General features: G+C 31.0%; 2 protein-coding genes across 2 annotated transcripts; both read right to left on the reverse strand.

Annotated features, from left to right (window-relative positions):
• Positions 1-949: 949 nt before the first annotated feature.
• LOC140183779 (zinc finger BED domain-containing protein RICESLEEPER 3-like) lies at positions 950-16,569 on the reverse strand. The gene is made up of 3 exons (XM_072232868.1): positions 16,273-16,569; positions 15,861-16,191; positions 950-1,044 (listed from the first exon to the last, which is right to left on the reverse strand). Exons 1-3 carry the CDS (start codon positions 16,567-16,569, stop codon positions 950-952), a joined length of 723 nt encoding a protein of 240 aa, XP_072088969.1.
• Positions 16,570-20,676: 4,107 nt separating this feature from the next.
• Positions 20,677-23,067, reverse strand: LOC112759454 (inositol transporter 1-like). Its single transcript, XM_025808051.1, has 5 exons — positions 22,914-23,067; positions 22,750-22,820; positions 22,088-22,423; positions 21,884-21,991; positions 20,677-21,510 (listed from the first exon to the last, which is right to left on the reverse strand). The coding sequence occupies exons 1-5, from the start codon at positions 23,065-23,067 to the stop codon at positions 20,677-20,679; spliced, it is 1,503 nt and encodes a 500-aa protein (XP_025663836.1).
• Positions 23,068-23,706: the final 639 nt, after the last annotated feature.

Raw genomic sequence — 23,706 nt, forward strand, 5'->3', positions numbered from 1 at the left:
CTAGTTTTGTATTATAAATATATCATAACATAATATTTCAAATCCTTGCAGAAAACTCACGATTTGATATGCTCAACAAGATCGATAGCTAGGGTGTTCGCCGAATTAAGTGAACAAAAGAAAGTTACCATTGAAGAAATGGAATTCGGTGCACTGAGACATATCCCAAAATTGAAGGTCTTGCACAAGCTCTTGAAGGAATTGATTCTTTGCTTTGATCTCTATCATGGATTCTTGGACACTCGTTATGGCAAAATCTACATAACCCCTGCTAAGATAGGAGATGCACTGGGCCTAATTTCAGGCAGTATTATACTTTCCCTCTTTTACAATTGTATTTTTCCTTTTTGATCTTTTTGTTATTTTTATATTAATTTGTTTATATTAAAATATTTTGTTCATTCATTCAGTATTGACAAAAAAATTTATTCCTTAAATAATTTCGATTCATTCCTCAGTTTATTTGAGGTTCATTTGGATATAGAAAATGAATTCGATGTATTCTTGTTAATGATTGAGCATTTTTTTACTGTTTGTTCAAATTTGAATTGATTTGTTTATATTAAAATATTGTAGGGGATAATTTTTCTGAAAAAGTTGCGTACAACAAACTGAATGAGCAGCAGAAGGAGATTGCTGACTGCTTCAAAGGTGCTACTTTGGCATTTTTGACAAAATCTGTGACAGATATGAGTGTTGAAGGGGATGAGAACTTGTTGAAATTCAAGATGACCTTCATCCTCTTTGTCCAGAAATGCTTCTTATTGTCGACAACAACAAGCACAGTCTCCCTAGTCCAAAAGCCACCTCTCCTTCATGTGGAGACGGTTTGACAATGGAATTGGGTATCTCATGTGTTGAGCTTCTTGATCAAGGGGATCAAAGCCCAGAGAACATGACACAAACTTTCAGTTGATGGCTGCATCTCTCTCTTAATGTTAATATATTTTCATGAAACGAAGTTCCCTGATCCAGAAGCAGATGACGCTCCCAGGCCACCATGGGTGGGTACTGGACACGAAAGAGTCTGGTCGGCCGGATTGCCTTCGAGACAAATAATGAAACAGTAAATAAAAAAATTATTTTCCTTGAAATTTCGGTTCAGGTGCTTTTGAATTATTATTCTAAGTAAATAAGTTTCTGTTTTAGGAAATTGTGAAAAGAGCAGAATTGAGTCTTTTTGACTGCTTATTCAAATCAGAAATAATTTTGATTTATTTGTGAATTAATTGAAGTTCACTTGATGATGCTGATAAGTATTGATAATTTTAGTTCATTTCTAAGTTTGTTTGAGGTTCATTTGGTTTAGTTTTACTTGGATTTGCTAAACTTGTTTATGTGTGTTTGTTAAGTTAGTTATAGTTCTGATATTTGTCAGCTGTATGCATTTGTCGTGTTTTGTTGATGATTGAGTCTATTTGACTGCTTGTTCAAATCTGAAATAATTTCGATTCATTTGTGAATTAACTGAGCTTCACTTGACTTCTTGTTTCTCTGCTTGTTTTCGAACATGGATTGTATGTTCAAATCATTTAAAAATTTTGATTTATTTATTTTTTAGTTAAGGTTCATCCTGATTTTAAATCAAAACTTTTATATGAATTGTCTGAAGTGAAAAAGTAGAAGAAACGAGTAAAAAAAGAAAACAAAAAGAAAAAAGACTGAAGAGAAAAAATGGCGGTGCTGCAAAAACAAATGTTGCTCTAGATAACCGTGACTCGATGGACGCGCAATATGATTTATCGCAGGCGTAAGATTAAGTTTCTTATATAAAGTTCTTTTTCATTCTCTGCTAAGTTTTCCTAAAACCTCATGTAATTTCTTTGCTTTACTAAATAATATATTTTTTTACATAGATTGCCGATTGTAAATTCGTTCAGCGAAAGTGAACCTATGTTACAAATACAGATGAGTTTAGCACGGTCAGTAAACGCACCAAGCAATAACAAGTAATTCCTCTTAATATTTATTAAGTTCTTCTACTTTTAATTAGAATATCTTGGTTGATGATTTAATTTCGTAACTTCTTTATTAGAAAAAATACCCCTGAATCCCGAGTTACATTTTTTAGAAGAAAAAATGGCATGGAAAAAAAAAAGAAAAACAGAATCTACAACCTCCAACTATGTAAGTTGAAATATTTAGGCTGGCCTTTTAAATTTAGGTAACAATTTTTGTTTAATTATTGACATGAAATTTTCTTTTAATTATCAGTAGCCCAACACCTGATCCTCAAGAACAAATCCTTGTGTTTTGAGAAGAAAGTCAGTCTCAACCTCTGGATATGCGATTTTTGCAATTTACTTTTCTATTCTAATCAATGTGCAAATTTACTTAGTGAAAATTTTCAATTTATTTTCCAATTCTAATCATTCAACATTAACTCCTTTTTTGTTTACCTTCATTAGAGTTCCTATTGCAATTGCTCTTCCAAGTTCTCTTGTGGAAGAGCTAAAACAACAAAAGATCTTTACCTCTGTCCCTTCAAAAACTCAAATAGAAGAAGCTTCTGTTAATGAATAAGTCCTAATTAAAATACTTCTATTAGTTTTCATGCTATATAATAATATTTTTGGTTTATTATTAAACACATTATTATGTATTCCAGTTACCAGTTCCAAACTCAACATCAAGCCCCGGTAGAAACTTTGAAAAAGGAATCAAAGCAAGAAGTTTCTCTTAATGTGTAAGTTTTACTTAAAATCCTTTTTATTAGTTTTGATGCTATATAATAATAATTTCGGTTCATTATTAAACACTTTCCTGTGTAATCCAGCTGTCCTTCGGAATCCCAACAGCAAGCCCCCAAAGAAACTTCGGCAAGGTAATTAGAGAAGAAGCTCCTCTTAATGTGTAAGTTTTACTTAAAATTCTTTTTATTAGTTTTGATACTATATAATAATAATAATTTTGATTCATTATTAAACACTTTCCTGTGTAATCCAGCTGCCCTCCAGAACCCCAATAGCAAGCCCTCGAAAAATTTTTGGCAAGGCAATCGGAGCAAGAAGTTCCTCTTAATGTGTAAGTTTTACTTAAAATCCTTTTTATTAGTTTTGATACTATATCATAATGCTTTTTTCTTGTCCTCGACATTGGAAAGATGATGTACCTTCATTCAGCCTTGGCATAAGTCCACCGACCTTGAAAAGTTGGTAGAGGCGGTAATAGATGCTGGGTTGACCATAGCATTGCAATATGCTGAGCAAACCAGTGTAGAGCCGAGTTTGAGCACCCCTGAAGGGTACAAGACTCCGGTGAAAGAAAAAGAAGTAATAGAGGAGTTGAGGGAGAAATGTTATTAGTGGATGACGTAAATAAAGGTTAACAAAGAAAGGGCAACCGATAAGTTTCAAACCGTATTCATGTTGGACCACAAAACTCATTTAGAGGGGATATATGCCACTTTTTATCTTTAAAACCCAAACAAGACGTAGAAAATACGGTAAAATCTTTGTCTATTACATTAACATTAATGATTTTTCTAAAAAATTTTATTCTCATATATCTAATAAATTTTCGTCCTATAGGTGGTTTCCGCAATGTGTATGGTTCTCAACGACAGAAAATGTCGTAGACTTGATGAAGAAATATATTGCTTGCCGACAAATATTGTGGTAAGCCAAATTTTTTATTCATTAAGTAATTTCGGTTCATTTCTTAGTTTAATTAAGGTTCATTTGAATCCAGAAATGAATTCGATGTGTTTTTGTTGATGATTGAATCTTTATGACTGCTTGTTCAAATTTGAAGTAATTTCGGTTTATTTCGTAGTTTAATTGAAGTTCATTTGAATCCAGAAATGAACTCAATATATTTTTGTTGATGATTGAGTCTGTATGACTGCTTGTTCAAATCTGAAGTAATTTTTGTTCATTTTTTAGTTTAATTGAGGTTCATTTGAATCTAGAAATGAATTCGATATGTTTTTATTGATGATTGAGTCTTTATGACTGCTTGTTCAAATCTGAACTAATTTCAGTTTATTTCTTAGTTTAATTGAGATTTATTTGAATCCAGAAATGAATTTAATGTGTTTTTGTTGATGATTGAGTCTTTATGACTGCTTGTTCAAATTTAAACTAATTTTGGTTCATTTGTGATTTAATTGAGGTTCACTTGATGCTGCTGATAAGCATTGACCAAATTTATAATTCCTTAAGTAATTTGGTTTAATTTTTAGTTTATTTCAGTTTATTTTGTAGAATTTAATGTTGGGAAAGCACAACCATAAATACATTGATCCAAACACTAAGGCATCCTACCATATCAGTGAATTTAAGGAGTACCTGTCTTTTCTTGACAAAAGAAAACTAACATCGCATCCATTTGTAAGTTATGATTTCTAAAACTTCTTTAATAATTATGCCGTTTGCTATCATTTAAATTAAAATATTCTATCCTTTTTCCAAACTTCAGCTGTTTGCACCAGTTTGCCATAGAGGCCATTGGTAGTTGTGGATTGGTGATGTTAAGAAGAAGGTCTTCCATGTGCTTGACCACATCAAGAAAAAGATATACCTGAGGAAAGAATAGCTTTGAACAAATTTTTTGTAATTTATTTACATAATACATATTTTTGTTGTAAGGTATCTCTTATTTCTAGCCATTATCAATCACTCCTTTTGCCCGATTAAGAATTGTTTGTGGGCTTGGTTTCGTTCAATTATTATTGAATTGAAATGCACTTTTTATATCCTTTTCAGGGTTTATAGTATCCCAAATGAGGGTCTATGTTGGGGCAAAACTTTTGGTAGACAATGAAGAAGGCCTTGAAGCACCGCATATTTCGATCAGCAGTCAACGAACATTGTATAAATCTTTCTTTATTATAGCACTATTATTAATATATTTTACTGTGCTTTTCTGTGTCTCTCCTATTAATCATATTTTAATTTCTTATTTTTTTTAGTTATGATTGTGAAATATATGTCATGAAATGGCTGGAAACAATTGATCCTAAAAAGATAAAAAAATGGAAAATACAAATGTAAAAACTGAAAATAGGTAAGTAATTTCTAAATTAATAAATTTCGGTTCATTTTTTATTTTATTTGGGTTCAAATTAAGTAATTTTTATTAATTAAATTGTAGGAAGAAGTAGATGCTTTTAGGCGGGAATATGGTCCAACTATTTTTTTGGACAAGGTAAATAAATTGAGAGACAAAGTCATTGAGGCATCTAATGCCATAAGAATCCCAATGCCATCCGCTGCCCTCTCAAATCCTTTTTGTAAATTCTCATATGAGGATATAGAAAGTAAATAGGTTCAATCTGTAATTAACACTAATTTGTAAGAAATTATAAAGAGGCAAACACTTCTTTCACTCGTTATAAATGTTCATGTATATATTTGAAAGTCTTTTTATAAATTTCTTTTTATTTATTTGTTGAAAATGTCTGGGCTATATTGAGATCACATTAATTTGAATGAATCTAGGTTCACACTAAATAGGTTGAATGTATTTATCAAATATGAAGAGCGGCAAAAACACAAATGAACCGAAATTTATACACCAAATGAACCGAAAAATGACCCTCATTATCTGACTATTCAATTCTAAAAACACCTAAACTGTTTGCCACAACAAAATTGCAGAAGCTAATTTGAAAAATTAAAAAGTGACTATTTAATAAAACATCAAATTGAAATTAAAAAAATTAACCCTCATATATGACTAGAAATGAACCGAAAATTAGTTATACATTAATCGAAATGTATTCTAATAAACACCTAAAATTGTTTGCCACAATACAATTACAGCAACTAGTTTAAAAAATCAAACCCTCATTTTTATCAAAGGGGGAAAACATTATATTAGCAAAATTTATTTTAATAAACACCAAAACTTCTATCATCATCCCTGGGATACTTCATATCCTTTACACGATAAAGGCTGGAGCTTGAATGAATCATTGATTCACTATCTAAAAGGTTCAACTGCAAAAACAAATAAATCATATATTAGCAAAACACATTTTTTCTAATCAAAGGCAAATCAATGTTACCTCGCTTAAAACTGGCTTTTTCATTGTTGCATTTGCGATCTTTTTTTCCATATTTGATCCCATTCTATTCTTGGGACGTCCTCTTGTTCTAACATGTGGAGGACTTGAATGTCGTTAACATCATTCAACATAGCGTCTTTGTGAGATAACGAACATTTACTTTTACTTTTTGCTTGATATTCTTGTATCTCAACCATGACATTATCAAAAGTCCGATGCAAAATTCCAGTCAACTCCTAAGATTCTAATGCAAATTCATAAATACTGTGCAAGCAAAACACAAAATCATTGAATCTCTTGCTTCTTGGCTCCAATAGAGGCTCGTCTTGGCTGCTTTTGCTATGTGTGTGCCTCCTCTTTATGTTCTTACTCCAGTGTTTCAATATATATTTCGGTAACATTTTATCTACTTGCTCAAAGCTCAAGACACTCAGAGAATGACAGAACAGTATACCCCTTGACTCAAACAACAAGCATTGACACTTTGCTTCACGTGATATTACATTGTATGTAACAACAAACTTGTTGAATGTTAAGTTAGAAACCTGCTCTACAATTTCATATGCCTTAAAACCTAGAGTGGAATGCATTAATCTTGTGATGCAATTTACCTTTCCTCTAAATTGTGCTTGAACTTTTCTGAACTTCTCGTGAGTATACACGTGTTGAAATTGAGGCTCTATTGGTGATTTTATTGCACACGGTATCACGATATGAAAATCGGTAGCATTAAATTCTCTCTCTATTTGCTCTCTGCTTCCTAGGCAATTATCATATCGCTTTACAAATTGAATCAAGGAGCTATTGCGTGTGATAAAATTGTTAAAAAAAAAAAAACATGCATGCTCTCGCTCCTTTATGTGCTTCTCATCCGGGCCCAAAAGTGGCGATCTAGATAAACTGAATCCATAAATGACGATCTTCAAATAGCTCTGCAAATGAACCGAAAGCAGACACAAAAATGAACCAAAACTTATACCCACTTTCACCAAAAAATAAACATCAATTAATTCGAATGAAACCTCAGTTACCTGAAAGCCACTTATGGCCTCCAACATCATACCTCATGAGAAAATCATTCCGATTCATGTCAAATGTATCTTTTATAAATGAGTTCCAAACAACATGACTCATCTCTTGTTTGATTTCTTTGTGTCACTTGTAGTCATTTAATTTACTTGAGATCTTCTTCATGATATGCCAAATGCACTACTAGTGAATTGTTGTTGGCATACAGCTCTGAATAGCCTTTTGTATTGATGTGCATTGATCGGTAAAAATCCCTTTTGGTGTATTTCATTCCATGCAACAAAACCAACATTCGAATAACCATTTGAATGATTGAATATCCTCATTTTTCATCAAAGTACATCCGAGAAGTGTCGACTGATCGTGGTGATTCACACCCACAAAAGAACCAAAAATCAGATTGTACATGCAAATGGACACCAATAGTTATTAACCGAAACTGGTTATGCATATGAATTGAATATTATTCACAGTGAATCAAATAGCTGTTTGTGTTGTAAGTCGTATCAAATGAAACAACATCTCCAAAATACTCATATGCAGCTTTGCATCTTGCATCAGCCCAAAATGCATTTTTGATAGAGTGATCAACTTCAAAGTTAAGCTCAAAAAAGAAATTTTGATTTTATCTCTTTCATTCTTAATAAGTAATTTCCAAATTCTTTAGTATCATCTTTGGAAATATTCCGTACTTTCCTTATAATTAATTCCTCACATTTTTTTTCAATAAAACTTAGTTCACGATGACCACCCACTGCTGTTAGAAATGATTGATATGTTTTACTCAGTCTGATTCCGACTTCCTCATTATTTTCAATGGTACGACGCACAAACATGCTTAACTCCCTATATTGTTTAAGGATCTCTGCTCGATTTAGATAGCAATGATATGAATGATTCAAAACAATTTTAGAAATGATCCAAAGACCAACGTCCTTCAATATATGTACATAAATCTTGGATGGATAGTTTATTCCAGCTGAGGGGTTTGTCTTCAGAGTTGGAGATATCTTGGATTTTCATTTTCCCTCTCTATTACATGTAATTAGTTGATTCTTAATTTCATCTTCCTTCCGAGTAGTGTTCCTTATTTTTGTAGAAAAACCATCAAGTTTGAAATAATCTTTGTAGAATTTTTCAGCTTCTTCGAGTGTCTTGAAAGTCATCTCAATCTTTAGGACAAATTGTTTATCGACAACACACTTGGACCGTAAAATGAACTGAAATATTGTCATAATAAGACCATTGTGTAATAACCAATGAACCGAAACATATGCATTTTATAAATTCAGAAACTCCTGCATTCTATCCAAATTCAAATTCAAATTCAAATTCATAAACAACACTAATTTTAGCAAAGAATGATGAAATTATTCATTATTACCTTATTCAATTGCATTCTATTCCATTCAATTCGAAATTGTTAAAAATAAACCGAAATAATGTCATAACAAGACCATTGTGTAATACCAAATGAACCAAAAAGTGTCCATCATATAAATTCAAATTCAGAAACTCATGCATTCTAGAATAAACCGAAAATATTATCAAAACAAAATCATTGTATAATACCAAATGAACTGAAAATTGAACACTAATTTTATTACTTTATTCAATTACATTCCATTCCATTCAATTCAAAATTGTTGAAGAATAAAACTAAATAAAATGAAGACCGATCTAAATCTCGTATACTTGATCATCATATCAAATGAACAGCATTGCCTCCAGGGCACCAGCTAGAGGGTTGGTTATTTCGTAATTTAAACATGTGCAAGCATAGTTAACTGCCAAAAAAGGGATTAGATATATAGGAGAAAATGAAAAGAAGAAAAGGGTATGTAAAGGTATTGCTCACGTTGTGTTAGGTGTGGCGCATGTAAACTCGACGAGGCCAACAAACATATCTAAATAAAATGCATCTTATTAGCTGAATTGATGCATTTACAGGTAGAACCTTTTAATACAATAATGCCTCTGCCCCCTAAAGCCACAACTGCTTCCGATACTTACGCTCTTGGCATCACTATTCACTCCTATACTCCACTTCATTATATTTCCGACTTTGGGTCTCATCAATTTAATACCCAAAGACGGGAGTGAAGTACTCGCTGCATGCATGTTCCTATTTTGTTTGTATGTATTGCCGGGAGAAAAGTTACGTAGTCAACATTTTTTTTTATTTTATTAATCTCGCACATGAGTTAACAACTTAACATTAACTAATTATTTATTTTTTTACTAGAATATTAGATTAGTTCTTTAGTATTTATTCCATTGTGTAAACTATGAAATTAAGTAATGAGTTTAATTAACTAAAAAACTTTTTTTTCCGTTAATATCATTTACATTTTTGAAATTATTTTTTATTTTAAAATTTAAATTCTAAATCTTGAAATATCCAAAAGGTATGGGTTAAAAAATAATTTTATAATAAAAAATTGATTAATATTATTAATTAAAAATTAATGTTTTATTTACTCTTAAGTAATTAATACGGAGCAATAATTGGTTTTGGTGTTTTGGACGTGTACTAAGCATTGCCGCAGAAACGTTTTGTGGTTGAAAGTAAGTGATCTGATTCACAATGATGTTCCCGTAGTTCGTTCTTTTGCACCTGTTTATTGTCCGCAACAATTATCAAAATCACTATAGAACAATAGTATACATTATACAACTCCCTTTGTTAAATCACATATTAGTAATTAACGTTCAAAGTACCTTAATTATTGTTTGCATTGTAGAGGAAACCAAAACCTTCATCCTTTATTTCAATAAGTTCGTATGACCTATTTATTCAATGAATGGAATATGAATTTTGCTAGGGAGACGATAAGAAATCTTGACAATGTGTACAATAGATTTTGAATGAGAGAAAAAATAGTATCAAAATTTTTCAAATTATCTAAACTAAAAAATTCAAACAGTTATTTTAAAAAATTAATCATCCTAACCTTAATTTACTAAAGCATTTTGCCCAAACACTCTCCTCCTCCCTTCAACTGTCTGTAACTCCCACTTTTATCAATCATCCACCTCTCTGGTATTAGAAGCTCTTTCATTAGTTATCATTGTCCACTCCTAGTAAAAATAACCATCTAATTAAGGATAAAAATAATCATCCATATACCTAATGAATTAAACATTCAGCATATTTTAATTATATATAACTAAACTCAATTCAATCAAAATCATCATCCATATAAGAATTAAAAGAATCATCTGCATATCTACTAAAATGATCATCCTAAACTAGCCATTGAAATAACTTTGTGCATATATACTGGAAACGAATTATGTCACGTTCTATTTTCCAAGTCTTCCAAACGGAGCTGAATTGGAAGTTCATTGGTCAAGGGATGAGCATGGTGACGTTTTGTTTAGCCACGGTTGGAAAGAATTTGCACAATCCCTGTCTCTCCAAGCGACACCGTTTCTCTTGTTCCTTTATGAAGTAAAAATAAACTATTACATAAAGAAAAAAGATTGGTGAGGATGATGTGCAGCGACGTTTGTCGACAATGAAGCCAGTGGTGTAACTGGATGGCACCGGCAGACTCAGTGTCGAAGGAGCGGCATGTGATTGTGGAGGAGGCTGCGGCAGCGCTGGTATGGCCGATGACGATGCAGCGAGACGAGATGAGAACTAGAGAACGATGACGGCGAGAATTAGACGTGTATTGGAGATTAGAGTGAGATTAGGAATAACCGTGCATAGTGCGAAGGAATTTAAATGCTAATCTTAATTTTTAAAATTTTAAAATTTAAAATTAAATAATTAATTATTTAATTTTTAATTTAAATTTTATTTTTTTTTTAATTTTATTATACATATTGTACACTAAAATTATTCTCTCCCAATATTTTTTCATAGAATATATATGTTGACCCATATATTTATTAGTATAGACTACTTTTCCAAGTTACTGTTTTAATAAGTGTATTGATCAAAGTTTTCAATGATAAAACTATTAATTGGATCTTGGAGTAAGGGTAATAGGGGGTTAAGAACTTATATTAAGATGGTAGGATCGGATAAGGTAGCATGATGATGTTATTTCTTTCAAAACGAAAATATATATGGAAGTGGGATGAGAACAGAAAGGTGGTGGGGACTGACTCAGATAGAACTTAGATGGGGACACTATGAGATGTGAATGAGAGTAGGATTTGGGAAACATAACATTAGAATCAAAGAAAGGAGAATGGAAGAGACTCCAAATTTTTCAATTTAATTTTTTGTAATTTGGTTTAAGATGAAAATTCACATACAATAAATTTTATGTAAAGTTGATAATTGAAAATTATTAGATAAAAATTTAGTCAAATCATTTAATATATCTCAACTATTAACTTCACGTGAAGTAATTGACTGCACCTAAATTTTTATATTGACTTAAACTTGTGTTGACTTTAAAAATTCACGTGGATATGCGTTAAATTCTCTATTTATATTATTTAAAAGGTAAATTTGGAGAGAATGCGAATAAATTCATGCCTGATATATGCATGATATATATATTCTAAATTATGTCTTATGAGTTGATATATTCAAAAAGAATGTTGCCACAACTTTATACTCAATTTAGGAGTTAATCTGCAACATTAATAACTACTAAACAGAACATATTATATTTATTTGATATTATTTTAATTAATATTTTAAAATTTAAATAAAATACATCGAAATAATTATATAACTATTATTTATTATTAAATAACTTATTTCATTTTTTACATTAATTTCATATTTTCCAAATTATTATTTATTAATTCAATGTGTTTAAGTATAAAAAATATGAGATTAATTAATTTGAAATATATATAAGTTTTTTAACCGTAAATAATAGATATGAGTCTTAATCTTTTATATATAAAATAATAATAATTCTATGATGCTTTTTAAAAATATTTATTATTTTTTTTAAGTGAGCAAGAATATTTTTTTAGGAATTAAAATGAATAATTAAAAATTCAACGGATAGTATGCTAATGGAGAAGGGAAAACAAATTGGTACTTTGTTTAAAGAAGTATATATCAATTTAGTACCTAAAAAATTTTAATATTGACAAATAGTATTTGATTTTTGTTATTAATAAAATAAATAATCTTTAAAAAATTTTAAAAATTTGACAAACATGTTCATAGACTCGTCAAAACACATTTTTGACGAAAAAGCTGCTGAGGTGGACACTAAATTTTAATTTAATGATATGGTATGTTTCTTTAACTAATTATTGAATTATCTTTTATAATTAATTAAATAATTACAAGTTGGAAAAAAATTCTCAAGTCTTTTATCCTAAGCTAACCTCCTCCATGTCAACCTTTGCAAAAGTGTTTGCCTTGCGCCTTCCACGGTCTCTCCTTACTTTTTTATTGTTGTTCCAGGCACTACCACCACCGATCTAAAAACTAGAGCTATATATATATATATATATATATATATATATATATATATATATATATATATATATATATATATATCTTTTTCAAATCCTCCCGATGATTGTACTTCTATTATATAATCTGATCAACTAAACAACAAAACAAAAAAATCAGAAAGAAAAACCAAAAAACAAAAATTGAAGAACAATAAAAAAAATTAGTTCAGCAGCAGTAATTCTAAGAATACAAATTTTGTTCATCAGTATTTAATAAAAGATGAAATGTGAAGAGGCTAACATACCAAAAAGAAGAACGGCCAACAGCGAAGATAGTAACGACAGCGATAAAGAACGATCTTGTTGGAGGTGACGACGAAGACCGGACTGCAAGGAAGACGATTCTAACTCTGGTGACACTACAAGAAATGTGCTGATCACTGTCGGAGTTATCGTCGGATTTAACATCGCATATTTCCGTTGTCTTTATCAAAATTTGGTGGCCACTTCAGCATCCTTCACGTCGGAAATGTGTTCTAGCGAATTTAGGGATACGCTTGTCAATTTTTAAAATTATTTAAGGACTATTTTATTGATAACAAAAGTCAGATACTATTTTATCAGCGTCAAAATCTTTTAGATATTGAGTTGATATTTACCTCTTGTTTAAACGTGCTTTTGATTCAAAAATAAATTCCATGCACGAATTATTCAAACAGCAATGCTAGGGAGCCAGCAACATTTGTGATTGGTAGCCATCAACTAGCCATCAATGATGATTTGATGGTGTGAAATTGGTGTGAGATTTCATCCAATGGCTCACTTTTCTCTGTTGGTTACATGCTGACCAAAATACAATAAAATTACTGACCCCCTAGACTTTTTCTTATTCAAATACAAGAGTCCAATCTCCAAGAGGCCAAACAAATGTTTGATCGATTTCAATGTGTAGGAGGGAATGTATTTGGAAAGTGAAAACTCAAATGTTATTGTGTTATGTGGAGTTATTAATTAAGAAGTATTAAATGATTTAATATGTTTAATAAATTTTAATTATTAATTTTATATAAAAATAACTGTATATAAATTTTTATTATTTTGAATTTTTATAAAGGACATTCATTATTAAAAAAAACACTACTAATAATATGTAAGAGAGTAAGAGCTAGTTTTTGTAAAGGAAAACACATATACAAATTAAAACAGTATATAAAATACATATATAAGGACATTTGTTATTAAAAAAAGAAAAAATAAATAATATGTAGGAGAGTAAGAGCAAGTACTTTTTGGGAATTGAATCCGCAATATCAATTTTTTTGGCGGCATTTATTTATAAAAATAGGACACTCAGACAAAGATACAAAAACACAAAATTATATTTGATAGAGGAGATATAGATAGAAATATTGTATTTAGAGATATTAAACTAATGTATTTTGTGTTTATCCTGATAGGAAAAATACAAAGACACTAATAAGAGACACAACTTATTTTTTATTTTTTTATTATTTTTATTAATTTTTTATAATTATATTTTTTATTATTATATTTTTCGTCTCAAATTTTTTTAATGAAAAAAAAGAGAATAAATTAATTTTTTATAATTTGTTTCAATTTATCACCAAATAAAATACAAAAACACAAAATTTTGCATTTCTATTTTTTATATCTTTTTCTCAATATCTTATATTTTCTGTTTAGGTATTTTCTGTTTTCAAAAACAAACACAACCTAAAAATTGTGGATGAACTGCGACATCGTCAATCCACTCCTTTTACCCAAAAATTTGGTGTCCCCCCTTTTCACTTCTTCAGATCTGAGTTCTCTGTTTTATGATTTGGCCTTTTGAACGTTGCCACCAGACCAAGTATATCACTGCTGTCTCTCCCTTTTAGAAACACATTGGTATTGACATGCATCATACTTATTTAAGTTCAAAATTTTACAAGCCAATCAATCACAATTACACACACAGAACGGAATATTAATATTAATATTATATGTATATAACAAATTAACCTCTATGCATATCATTTTTCTTTAATTAAATTCATCAAAGTATAATTTAACAAAAAACTTTATATGTATCATTTTGGTATATTTTTTTTCATCTTTTATTTTTACATACATTAAAAGTAATTGATAAACAATGAAAACATTTATATTTTATATTATAAAAAAATATACAGAAAAATTTAAACAAAATGTACAAACATTATTTTCTCATTTAATAAATAACAAACATGAAGTGTTCAACAAAAAGATATTATAAGTGTTATGTTGATTATTTAAAAAATTATCAAAATATTTGAATTATAAATTTATAATATATATTTTAAACAAAAACAATTTTTTTTAATATAAGAGTTTAGCCATCCAACAAGATTGCTTGGATGCAATCATCTTGCATTGAATAGCCAATAGCAACGAGAAAATCCATAAGCTTTTGAATGCTAAAAAGATACTCAATTGCTGATGAGGTTTGCTTGCAAGCTCGAAGCTGAGACTTCAAGCTTTGGATTCGAGTTCTTGATGATGTGGTGAAGATATGAATAATCTTCTTTCACATTTTTGCAAAAGTTGAGCAATGAACCACTTTGTTTTTATAAGCAATGAACCACTCGGTTGAAGTTGATGATTTTGATGATGAATCCAACTCTTCTTTATTATCAAGAACTGTGACAAATGCATATTGTGATGGTGCGTTTGCTAGATCAAGGTGATTATCAAGCTCAAGAGTTTGGATTATAAGCAGAACGATGTGTTGCTAAGTTGAGAATTTATTTTTTTCAAGCTTATTAGTGAGAGGAACCAAAGTGTTTTTGGCAGAGGATGATGACGTGGTGTCAATATGTTAGGCCCTATAAGGCTTTGGCCCTACTTTATAGGGCCAGAAGAATAAAAAGCCATTTAACTAATAGGGTCAAATTTTTAAAAAGTCCTCAGGGCCAAAAGCCCTCATGGACCAAAAGCCCTAGGGCCAACCCATGGGTTACTTAAACCTTTTTTTTTTTACATTCTCTATTTTAATAACACATAAAACTTATTAAAAGTCATTAATTTGTTTTATCCCTTTATCATTTTTATGCGTAAAAATAAAAAAATTGAAAAATAAATGTTAATAATGTACATTGATCATATTAAATCCAACTTTTAACTATATATAGCAAGAAATCAAACATAGCATTTACTGTCTCATCACCCTTTTTCTTACTCTCTAGTATTTACCATCAATAATGTCTCTAGAAAATTAAAATAAAGTTGACACAAAAATTCATCATCTAAAATTATGAATGTTGAGGGGGATGCATCGTTTCTGTTGACACTTCTTCTTCATGAATTTCACCAATTTCATCATCTAAAATCAACCAATTAAAAAATAGTTAGAAATTTAATTTAAAATATTATTTAAAAAAATAGCATAAATATTTACCATCATGATTTGGAACAAATCCACGTAACCAACTCCTTGTGCAAATAAGCATTTGAACATGCGCATGAAGAGTGGAACTTCTATATTTTGTTAAAACACGTCCACCAATACTGAATGCAGACTCAGATGCTACCGTAGTGATGGGAATACTTAAAACATCTCTGGCCATAACTGACAGAGTGGGAAACCTATCCTCATTAATCTTCCAAAAATTCAGCACATCATACTTCAAATCATCTTCATTGGTGTGAATCAAACCTTCTTTTAGATAAATCTCTAATTCATCTTTATCCTTGGAAGTTTGGGTTTCACAGTCAAATTCTCTGAACTCCTAAAAGATGTAGTATAAAGATTATTTAAGTAACGAATAAACATAATAGGAGAAAAATAATACTATATTAAAATTAAATACCTTCATCACCATTTTGCTCTTCTTTGTAAGCCTTCCTTCTTCAGGTGACATAGGAGATTGATTACTACTTTGAGAAATTGTTGAACCACCAAAAGTATTTATGTACTCTCCATACAACCTTTTAAATTTCTCCAATACTTCATTTGCCTTCAATTCAAAGGTTGAAGGATCTAGTTTTTTGTAACAAAACCTCAAGAACTTTAACTTTAATCGAGGATCAAGAATTGCCCCAAAAGCCAAGACAGTGCTATAATCCTTCCAATATTTATCAAACTTCATCTTCATTCTGAAAGCCATGTTCATAATAACAACATCATCACAAGTTTGATTGTCTTCCAAAAGACATTCAATTTTCCAAACTTGCATAAAATACAAATTTGATGTTGGATATGATGAACCCGAAATGAGATTTGTAGTTTCATAAAATGGCTCTAAAAATTCACACATTTTTTTTGCTAAGCTCCATTCTTCATTTGTCGGACAATCTTTATAAGCTCCATCTACAACACTAAGGATGTCAAACGCTTTTTCAAATTTAATTTCACTTTCCAACATCATATATGTAGAATTTCATCGAGTTGGAACATCTGATTTTAGACCAACACCTTCTTCAATTTCTGCTTGCTGCACACAATCTTTAAATTTCATCATTCTCCCATCAGAAGCTTTCACATATTTCACACTCTCTCTTATTTTAAATAAAGCTCCAGCAGCCACCTTTAACCCTTCTTGCACAATCAAATTTAAAATGTGAGCGGAGCAACGCACATGAAAATATTCTCCATCGCAAAGCAAACTATTCTGCTTACGTAGATGAGTTTTTAAGATGTTTTGCATGTTGTCATTTGCAGAAGCATTATCTAAAGTAATAGAGAATACTTTCTTATCAATACCACATTGCTTCAAAGAGTTAAATAAGACTGCTTCCATATCGGTTCCAGTATGGGGAGGAATCATTCGACAAAAATTCAAAATCTTACTCACTAGTCGCCAATTCTCATCAACAAAATGAGCTGTCAGACAAATATATCCTTCAGTGGTAGATGCTGTCCACACATCAGATGTCAAACAAATTCTATTAGGTATCCTAGACATCTTCTGCCTCAATTTCTCTTTTTCTATTGAATAAATCATTTGAAGATCTGAAACTAAAGTGTTTCTAGAAGGCATTATAATTGTTGGACTAATGTAATTAATCCAATCTCTAATACCCTCATACTCAACAAAGCTAAACGCAAGATCATGTTTTGCTATAGCCTGAGCAAGTTTTTTTCTATGAACATTCTGATCAATTTTAGTTGGCAAACCCTCTATATCATCATCAAATCTAATATTGAGGGGTATAGATTTACAAGAAACTATATGACGACTCAGATGAGAAGTCCCGTAACCATTCTTAGTTTTTGGATTTTTTCCAATTTTGTATTCATGATGACAAAAATTGCATTCAGCCTTTTCAATACCATCTCTGTCTTTTCCAATCTTCTTAAAAAATCTCCAAACATTAGATCTTTTACCAGAATCAACACTACCAGAAGCTTGAACAGGAGTCTCAGAAACAACTTCATCATCCATGTTTATAAATTTTCTAATCATATCCAAATAATGTGTATTAAAATTCTATAGCAACAACAACATTCATTAATTCATATTAATTATTCATCTTATCTAAATAGGCATATGCAACTGCAAAATTCAACAAATTAAACTAATATGACAACTATATACACATTAGAAATGACTAAAAAAACTACCTTCTATGACAACTATATTGGTCCACTGCATTTATAATTTTGTTTAATCCACTCCAGCACAAAATATCACAGCCATAGACAACAAAAATAGGGTAAAAGGTGAAAAAAGAAAGGTGAAAATGATGGGACTCTTCTGAATGATTCTAGAAATAAGTACATATAATAAAGTGTAGGAATCATTCGTAACTAAAAGTTATTAAGAGTGCTTAATCATTCGTAATTCACAGCACTAATCATGTTAGTGTTAGATACCATATAATCCCATCAAACATAAAATTATCTCAAGAAATTTCTTGATATTATTTTCTTTACCCCATTATTTTGCAAGCAGGATTTCATATGAACCATGCATCCTCCACCATTATCACACTTGTTGATATAGCTATATATACAAATGAAGAACAAGAAAAATGACTCACTAATTGATTAGGCTTAAGCTACAAAATTCTCCCTCAGAATCAAATAATGCAATCTAGATCCACCAATGGCATTATTTATCATACACATGCACACTCTTTGGTCCTTTAAAGCCTCCACAACTCCAACACTAGCAGCCACAATCCAAGGCTTTCTAGCTGAGCTACTTTGTATTAATTCGTCTCTCAAAAATTGAACAAGTGATGAATAACTATGTATTTTGATTCATGAAGTAGCACAAGGTTGATGTTATCTATCTATATAAGGAAGTTTTGTGGTGCCAAAGAAATTTGTGCCAAACAATAGCATCACTGAATTACTATTATTGACACCAAAAGTAATAACAACCTGGAAGCAACGAATTTTGCTATGTTCTCACAACTTGAATGCCATTCCTGGTCTGTGAAGTAATTGACAATGGCTTGCATGCAATCATTCAAAAGCACTAATAAACCTTGAAACTGGCAATCTAGGAATAGACATATAATGCTTTCAATGAGTTCTTTAGCTTGTTTACTCCTGCAGTGAGAATAAAAAGGCGTAAGTTGACATTGTCAAACCACTAAACAAGGATGTCAAATCATAAATCATATCCTAAAATCATTTGTCTAACTTTTGAATCATGAATCATAACACACTGCCATTCAAAAACACATCAATGAAAAAGACTAAAATAACAAGGATTGACACCTTAAATATGTAATATACTCAAGTTACAAATAAACACTTAATCAATAATCACTATGGTACAATAGACATTGGTGATGGTCAATAAATAAACTATGATAACCCAAAAGTCATCAGTAGACACTTAATTCGGGAATTCTTTAAGTGTGCCAGAGGTAATAAAGTAACAGAAAACCAATTCACTATGAACTCTTGCCAAAATCACATTAAACAAGTTTAAAAGCAGAACAATTGCTTATGTAGGAATCAAATAGCAGATTATTGAAAAATGGTAACTAAAACTCAACTTTGATTCTCAATTCCATAATCTCCTTTTGGGAAAAAATTGAAAACAAGTTCATAGTTCACATTCCACAATTCATAGTTCAACCATTTTGAAATCACCCACCTCAGTTTATTAACAAGAGAATTAAAATGGGTGATGCAATTTGCAAACAAACAAAGAAGAAACTCAGAGAGGGATAGAAAATGAAGAAACCTACCTCTGATTTCGCGTGAGGGAGGAGAAGCAGCCAAAGATTTCGCAGGTAGAACACAGAAGTAGAACGCAGATCCTTTGATTCCTTTCACAGTTTTACCGTTTCAATGCAAGTAGTTCTCGCCTTCTCGGGTCAGGGACTCAGGGTCTCAAGGAGGAGAAGATTAGATTTAGGGCTTTTAGGGCTTATAGGGCCAGCCCTGTTTTGCTTTTTTGTTGGGAGGGCTTAATTAGGGTTGGGCTTACAAAATATCATTTTGTAATTTTTAGGGCTGTGGGCTAGAATTTTTTTGGAGGGTTGAGGGCTAGCCCTAAGGTTTGGGCTAAATTGACACTTCTAATGATGATGATACAAGAGTTAAGGCCATCGTTGATCATGACCAGCTTTAATACCATGTAAAGTTATTGAAAGAGATGAAAACTAGAGAAAAAGTTACGAGAATGAGCTGAGGAAAATAGACCCTTTCCATTTTTTTTAACATTTGAAAAAATAAAGCATGATCTTTTACCTTTAATTTTATAAGTGGGATCAAAATTAAATAGAAAAGAGAAAGCAATAAAGGATGAGATCAAATATTGGACACTATTCAGTTTTTTTTTTCACTAGAGAGAATCTACTCCCTGAGCTGAGAATATAAAACTGAATTGATATTGGAATGTATTAATTTACATAGGAAGTTACCTCACTTATATACACAATAAAAACAAAGAATAACAACACATCAATAACTAACACTTGATCCTATAATAAGTTCTTACTTCATCTACCTAATTTTGCATTGCTTGTCACACATGTCACTAGAGTCTTCTCCCTTAACATTTCCCCCTCCCCCTCTCTCACTCTCTCAACATGTCACAAGATCCGAAAGTGAGAAAGGTCATGGACCATGGAATTCTTTAGCCAAAGCTACCGGTAAGCACGCAAATACGTGTGTGTACACACACATATATTACATCTTTCATTTTTTTCCTTTTAGTTTTTGTTCTTCTTCATTTCATGTTCAAACCCTAAAATTTTATGTCCTTTCATGCTTTTACAGGTATTAGACGTATCATAAAATTTATTGATCATGTACTTGCTTGCTCAACCATGCTTTCTGTGTTTTTATTTTTTTCATAGGCTTTCTCCTTCCAAATATTTGAAACTTCTTCAAAAGTCAACCCTTTTGTCTCCGGCATATAGAGAATCACGAAAACTATTGCAACACAAGCAACTGCCAAAAGAATCATAAAGCTCTCACCAAGCCCAATGACATCTACAATTGAAAGGAAGCTAATGGACATAATGACACTACCAACCCAATTAATTGTTGCAGACATGCCACCACATATTCCTCTATATTCTTCAGGGTATATCTCTGTGTTCACAGCCCAAGGAACAGGACCCATTCCAGGTGCAAAGAATATAATGTACAAAGCCAAACCCACAACAGCAAGCCACCCATAAACTAAACTCGGGTTGCCATGTCCTCTAACATAACATGAAGCAGAGAGTAGGATCAAGGCTCCAACTACACCTGTTAAACTACCGAGAGTTAGCTTCTTTCGACCTACAATGTCAATAAGGTAAATTCCAAGAATTGTGCCACCGGCATTAATTGCAGAAACAATAAGGGATAAGAACAAAGCCAATTCGTTTGATTTGAAGCCAGCTAATTGGATGATTGTTGGGCTATAGTACATTATAACACTAATTCCAGTAAGTTGTTGGAATGCTTGAAGTCCAGCCCCACATATGAATGCAAATCTAATTTCTTTCAACTTGAATACATCACTGTATTTAACTTTGACCTTATCCCTTTGTTCTTGCTTTATGTGAGCTTCAAGAATTTCTATTTCGTCCTCCAACCGAGGTGATGGATAGATCTTAGAAAGAACATTGGTGGCTTCCTCTTTCCTATTCTGCAAGTTAAAAGGAACTAAGCTTTTAGTTATTGTACCAAAAGGAAATCAACATAAGGATTTATTTTACCTAGATTTTATATATGACTACTAACATAAAGTTGTTTTCATGTGAAAATGATAGTTGAAAATTGTTAAATGATAATTTAGTTAGTTAACTTTAAAGTTTACGTTTATAATTTAAGATTTAGGTTTTAAAATTTAAGATATACAAAATAATTTAAAAAAAATTTGGTTGATGTTGGCTGAAAAAATTAGTTTCCTAGCATTACTATTTAGTTGAATACGTCAAATTATCTAACAATTACCACTTATTATCTTGGCACAGAGACAATTTCACGTGAATGATCACTAATCTCATATCATCGTTTACCTTCAAATAAAGCCATCTTGGGGATTCAGGGAGAAAGGCCATAAGAACCAATTGAATGACAGCTGGTGTACCTGCAATTCCAAGCATCCAACGCCATGTCCCAGGAACCTGCATACATAATTTCGCCATTAGAAAATCAAGAATGTAGATGAAGAAAAAAGTATTAGTATTGGTATTGTTGGTTAAAAGGTTGGGTATACTTACTCTAGTCAAACCATAATTGATGACAAAGGAAAGAAATTGCCCAGTTGTAATCATAAGACAATTGATACTAACTAATCCACCTCTTATTTCAGATGGCGATACTTCTGCTATATACATAGGAGCAGTAACAGAAGCGAAACCTACACCTAGGCCAACAAAAAATCGGCCCACTATGATAAGAGTTGGATTTGGTGCGACAGCGATAAGGAGTGATCCTAATACAAAACAAATATCTGCGATAATAGTGGCAACCTTACGTCCTAAGAAATCATTAATGTAACCACCAATGGCGGCGCCAAAAATTGCACCAATTAAGGCCATGGCAACAATTAGTTCCTACAAATATACAAAAAAGAGAACATATAATTGGTGCAAAAGGGAACTCTAATATAGTCCTATTGGTGCATATAAAATTTTTGTATCTTAGTTATAATTGCGTGAATTCACCATTTAGATAATACGGCATACCAATTCACAATTTATTTGTGTAATAAAACGCTATATGTACATTTTTCACATCAAATATTTTTAATGTGATGTACTGTATAACACATACTGATTTCTGTACCGAAATGAAATGCGTTTCATGTAACTATGTTCATAGTTACAAGCTAAAAAATTAAAGAAAATGAGAAAAAAAATCAAGTTTCTCCCACTCTTACTTGAAGAAAACTACTATTCTTTACAACTTCAAAATCATCTTTTATGTACAAGAGAGCACCAGATATCACACCTGCAAATGAAAACAAACTATGAGCTATATCATTTTGTTTCCTTTTTTTCTTTTTAACCAATGAAAGGGTACAAAGTATGCATATGTTTATACCAGTATCATAACCGAATAGAAGGCCACCAATACCAGCCGCAAAAGTAACTCCAACAACGTAAGAATTTCGGAAAAAGGATATTTTGTGCTCTGGATGCTTCTCCAAATAATCAGAGCTTCCTGCTTTAATCGACACGGATATATCAACCACCATTATTACTAGCGCGCTTGATTAACTAGTTGTAAATTGCATGTTATTCCATGAGATCGGATATCGTTTTATAGACAATAGAGTTGTTAAATTTAGAAATTTTGTTGGACTTCTTATTCTCTTAAAAGTAGTTGATGAGCATATATATGATAACAATATTTGTTTCTTTTGTAAAGGAATAGTTTTGTGCTGATGTTAAGATGCAACTAGATTATTGTCTCTTTTTTATTTCTTTTGCTAGCTTTCTGTTATTACTCTGTCAAAACAAACATGTACTCAAATATCTACATATGTTGAATTGTCATTTTAGGTCCTTAATTTTTTTAATTTAGATTATTTTAATTATGTGTTAATATCATTAAATAACTTTCTATTTTGTCTAATCGCATATATTTATAATATTCATGTGGGTGATTAAGTGAAAATTATTTGTTCATGTATTGATATGTTAATTAGATGTCTGTAAAAATCAATTTTACACTGATATTTATATAAATTAAGTCCAAATAATTAATAAATCTGAATCATACAAATTATTTGCATATAGTTTCTTTGGAGAAATGTTAGTAACAATATTTTTTATCAATATTAATTAATATTTTTAGCCAATATTTTTTTATATTGTTAGGAGTTAAGTTTAAT

The sequence above is a fragment of the Arachis hypogaea genome, chromosome 1, assembly GCF_003086295.3.
Source record: "Arachis hypogaea cultivar Tifrunner chromosome 1, arahy.Tifrunner.gnm2.J5K5, whole genome shotgun sequence".
Lineage (NCBI taxonomy): Eukaryota > Viridiplantae > Streptophyta > Magnoliopsida > Fabales > Fabaceae > Arachis > Arachis hypogaea.

Bases quoted from the DNA above. Each gene is read 5' to 3' on its own strand.
- LOC140183779 (XM_072232868.1), bottom strand. From the start codon at position 16,569: ATGGCTTTCAGAATGAAGATGAAGTTTGATAAATATTGGAAGGATTAT. The intron at 16,192-16,272 runs GTATTTAATTTT...TACATCTTTTAG, and splicing joins AGAGCAAAATGGTGATGAAG to GAGTTCAGAGAATTTGACTG. The intron at 1,045-15,860 runs GTAAATATTTAT...TTTGTCTCGAAG, and splicing joins ATTTGTTCCAAATCATGATG to GCAATCCGGCCGACCAGACT.
- LOC112759454 (XM_025808051.1), bottom strand. From the start codon at position 23,067: ATGGTGGTTGATATATCCGTGTCGATTAAAGCAGGAAGCTCTGATTAT. The intron at 22,821-22,913 runs GTATAAACATAT...TTTCATTTGCAG, and splicing joins TCTATTCGGTTATGATACTG to GTGTGATATCTGGTGCTCTC. The intron at 22,424-22,749 runs GTAAGAGTGGGA...GTATATTTGTAG, and splicing joins AGAATAGTAGTTTTCTTCAA to GAACTAATTGTTGCCATGGC.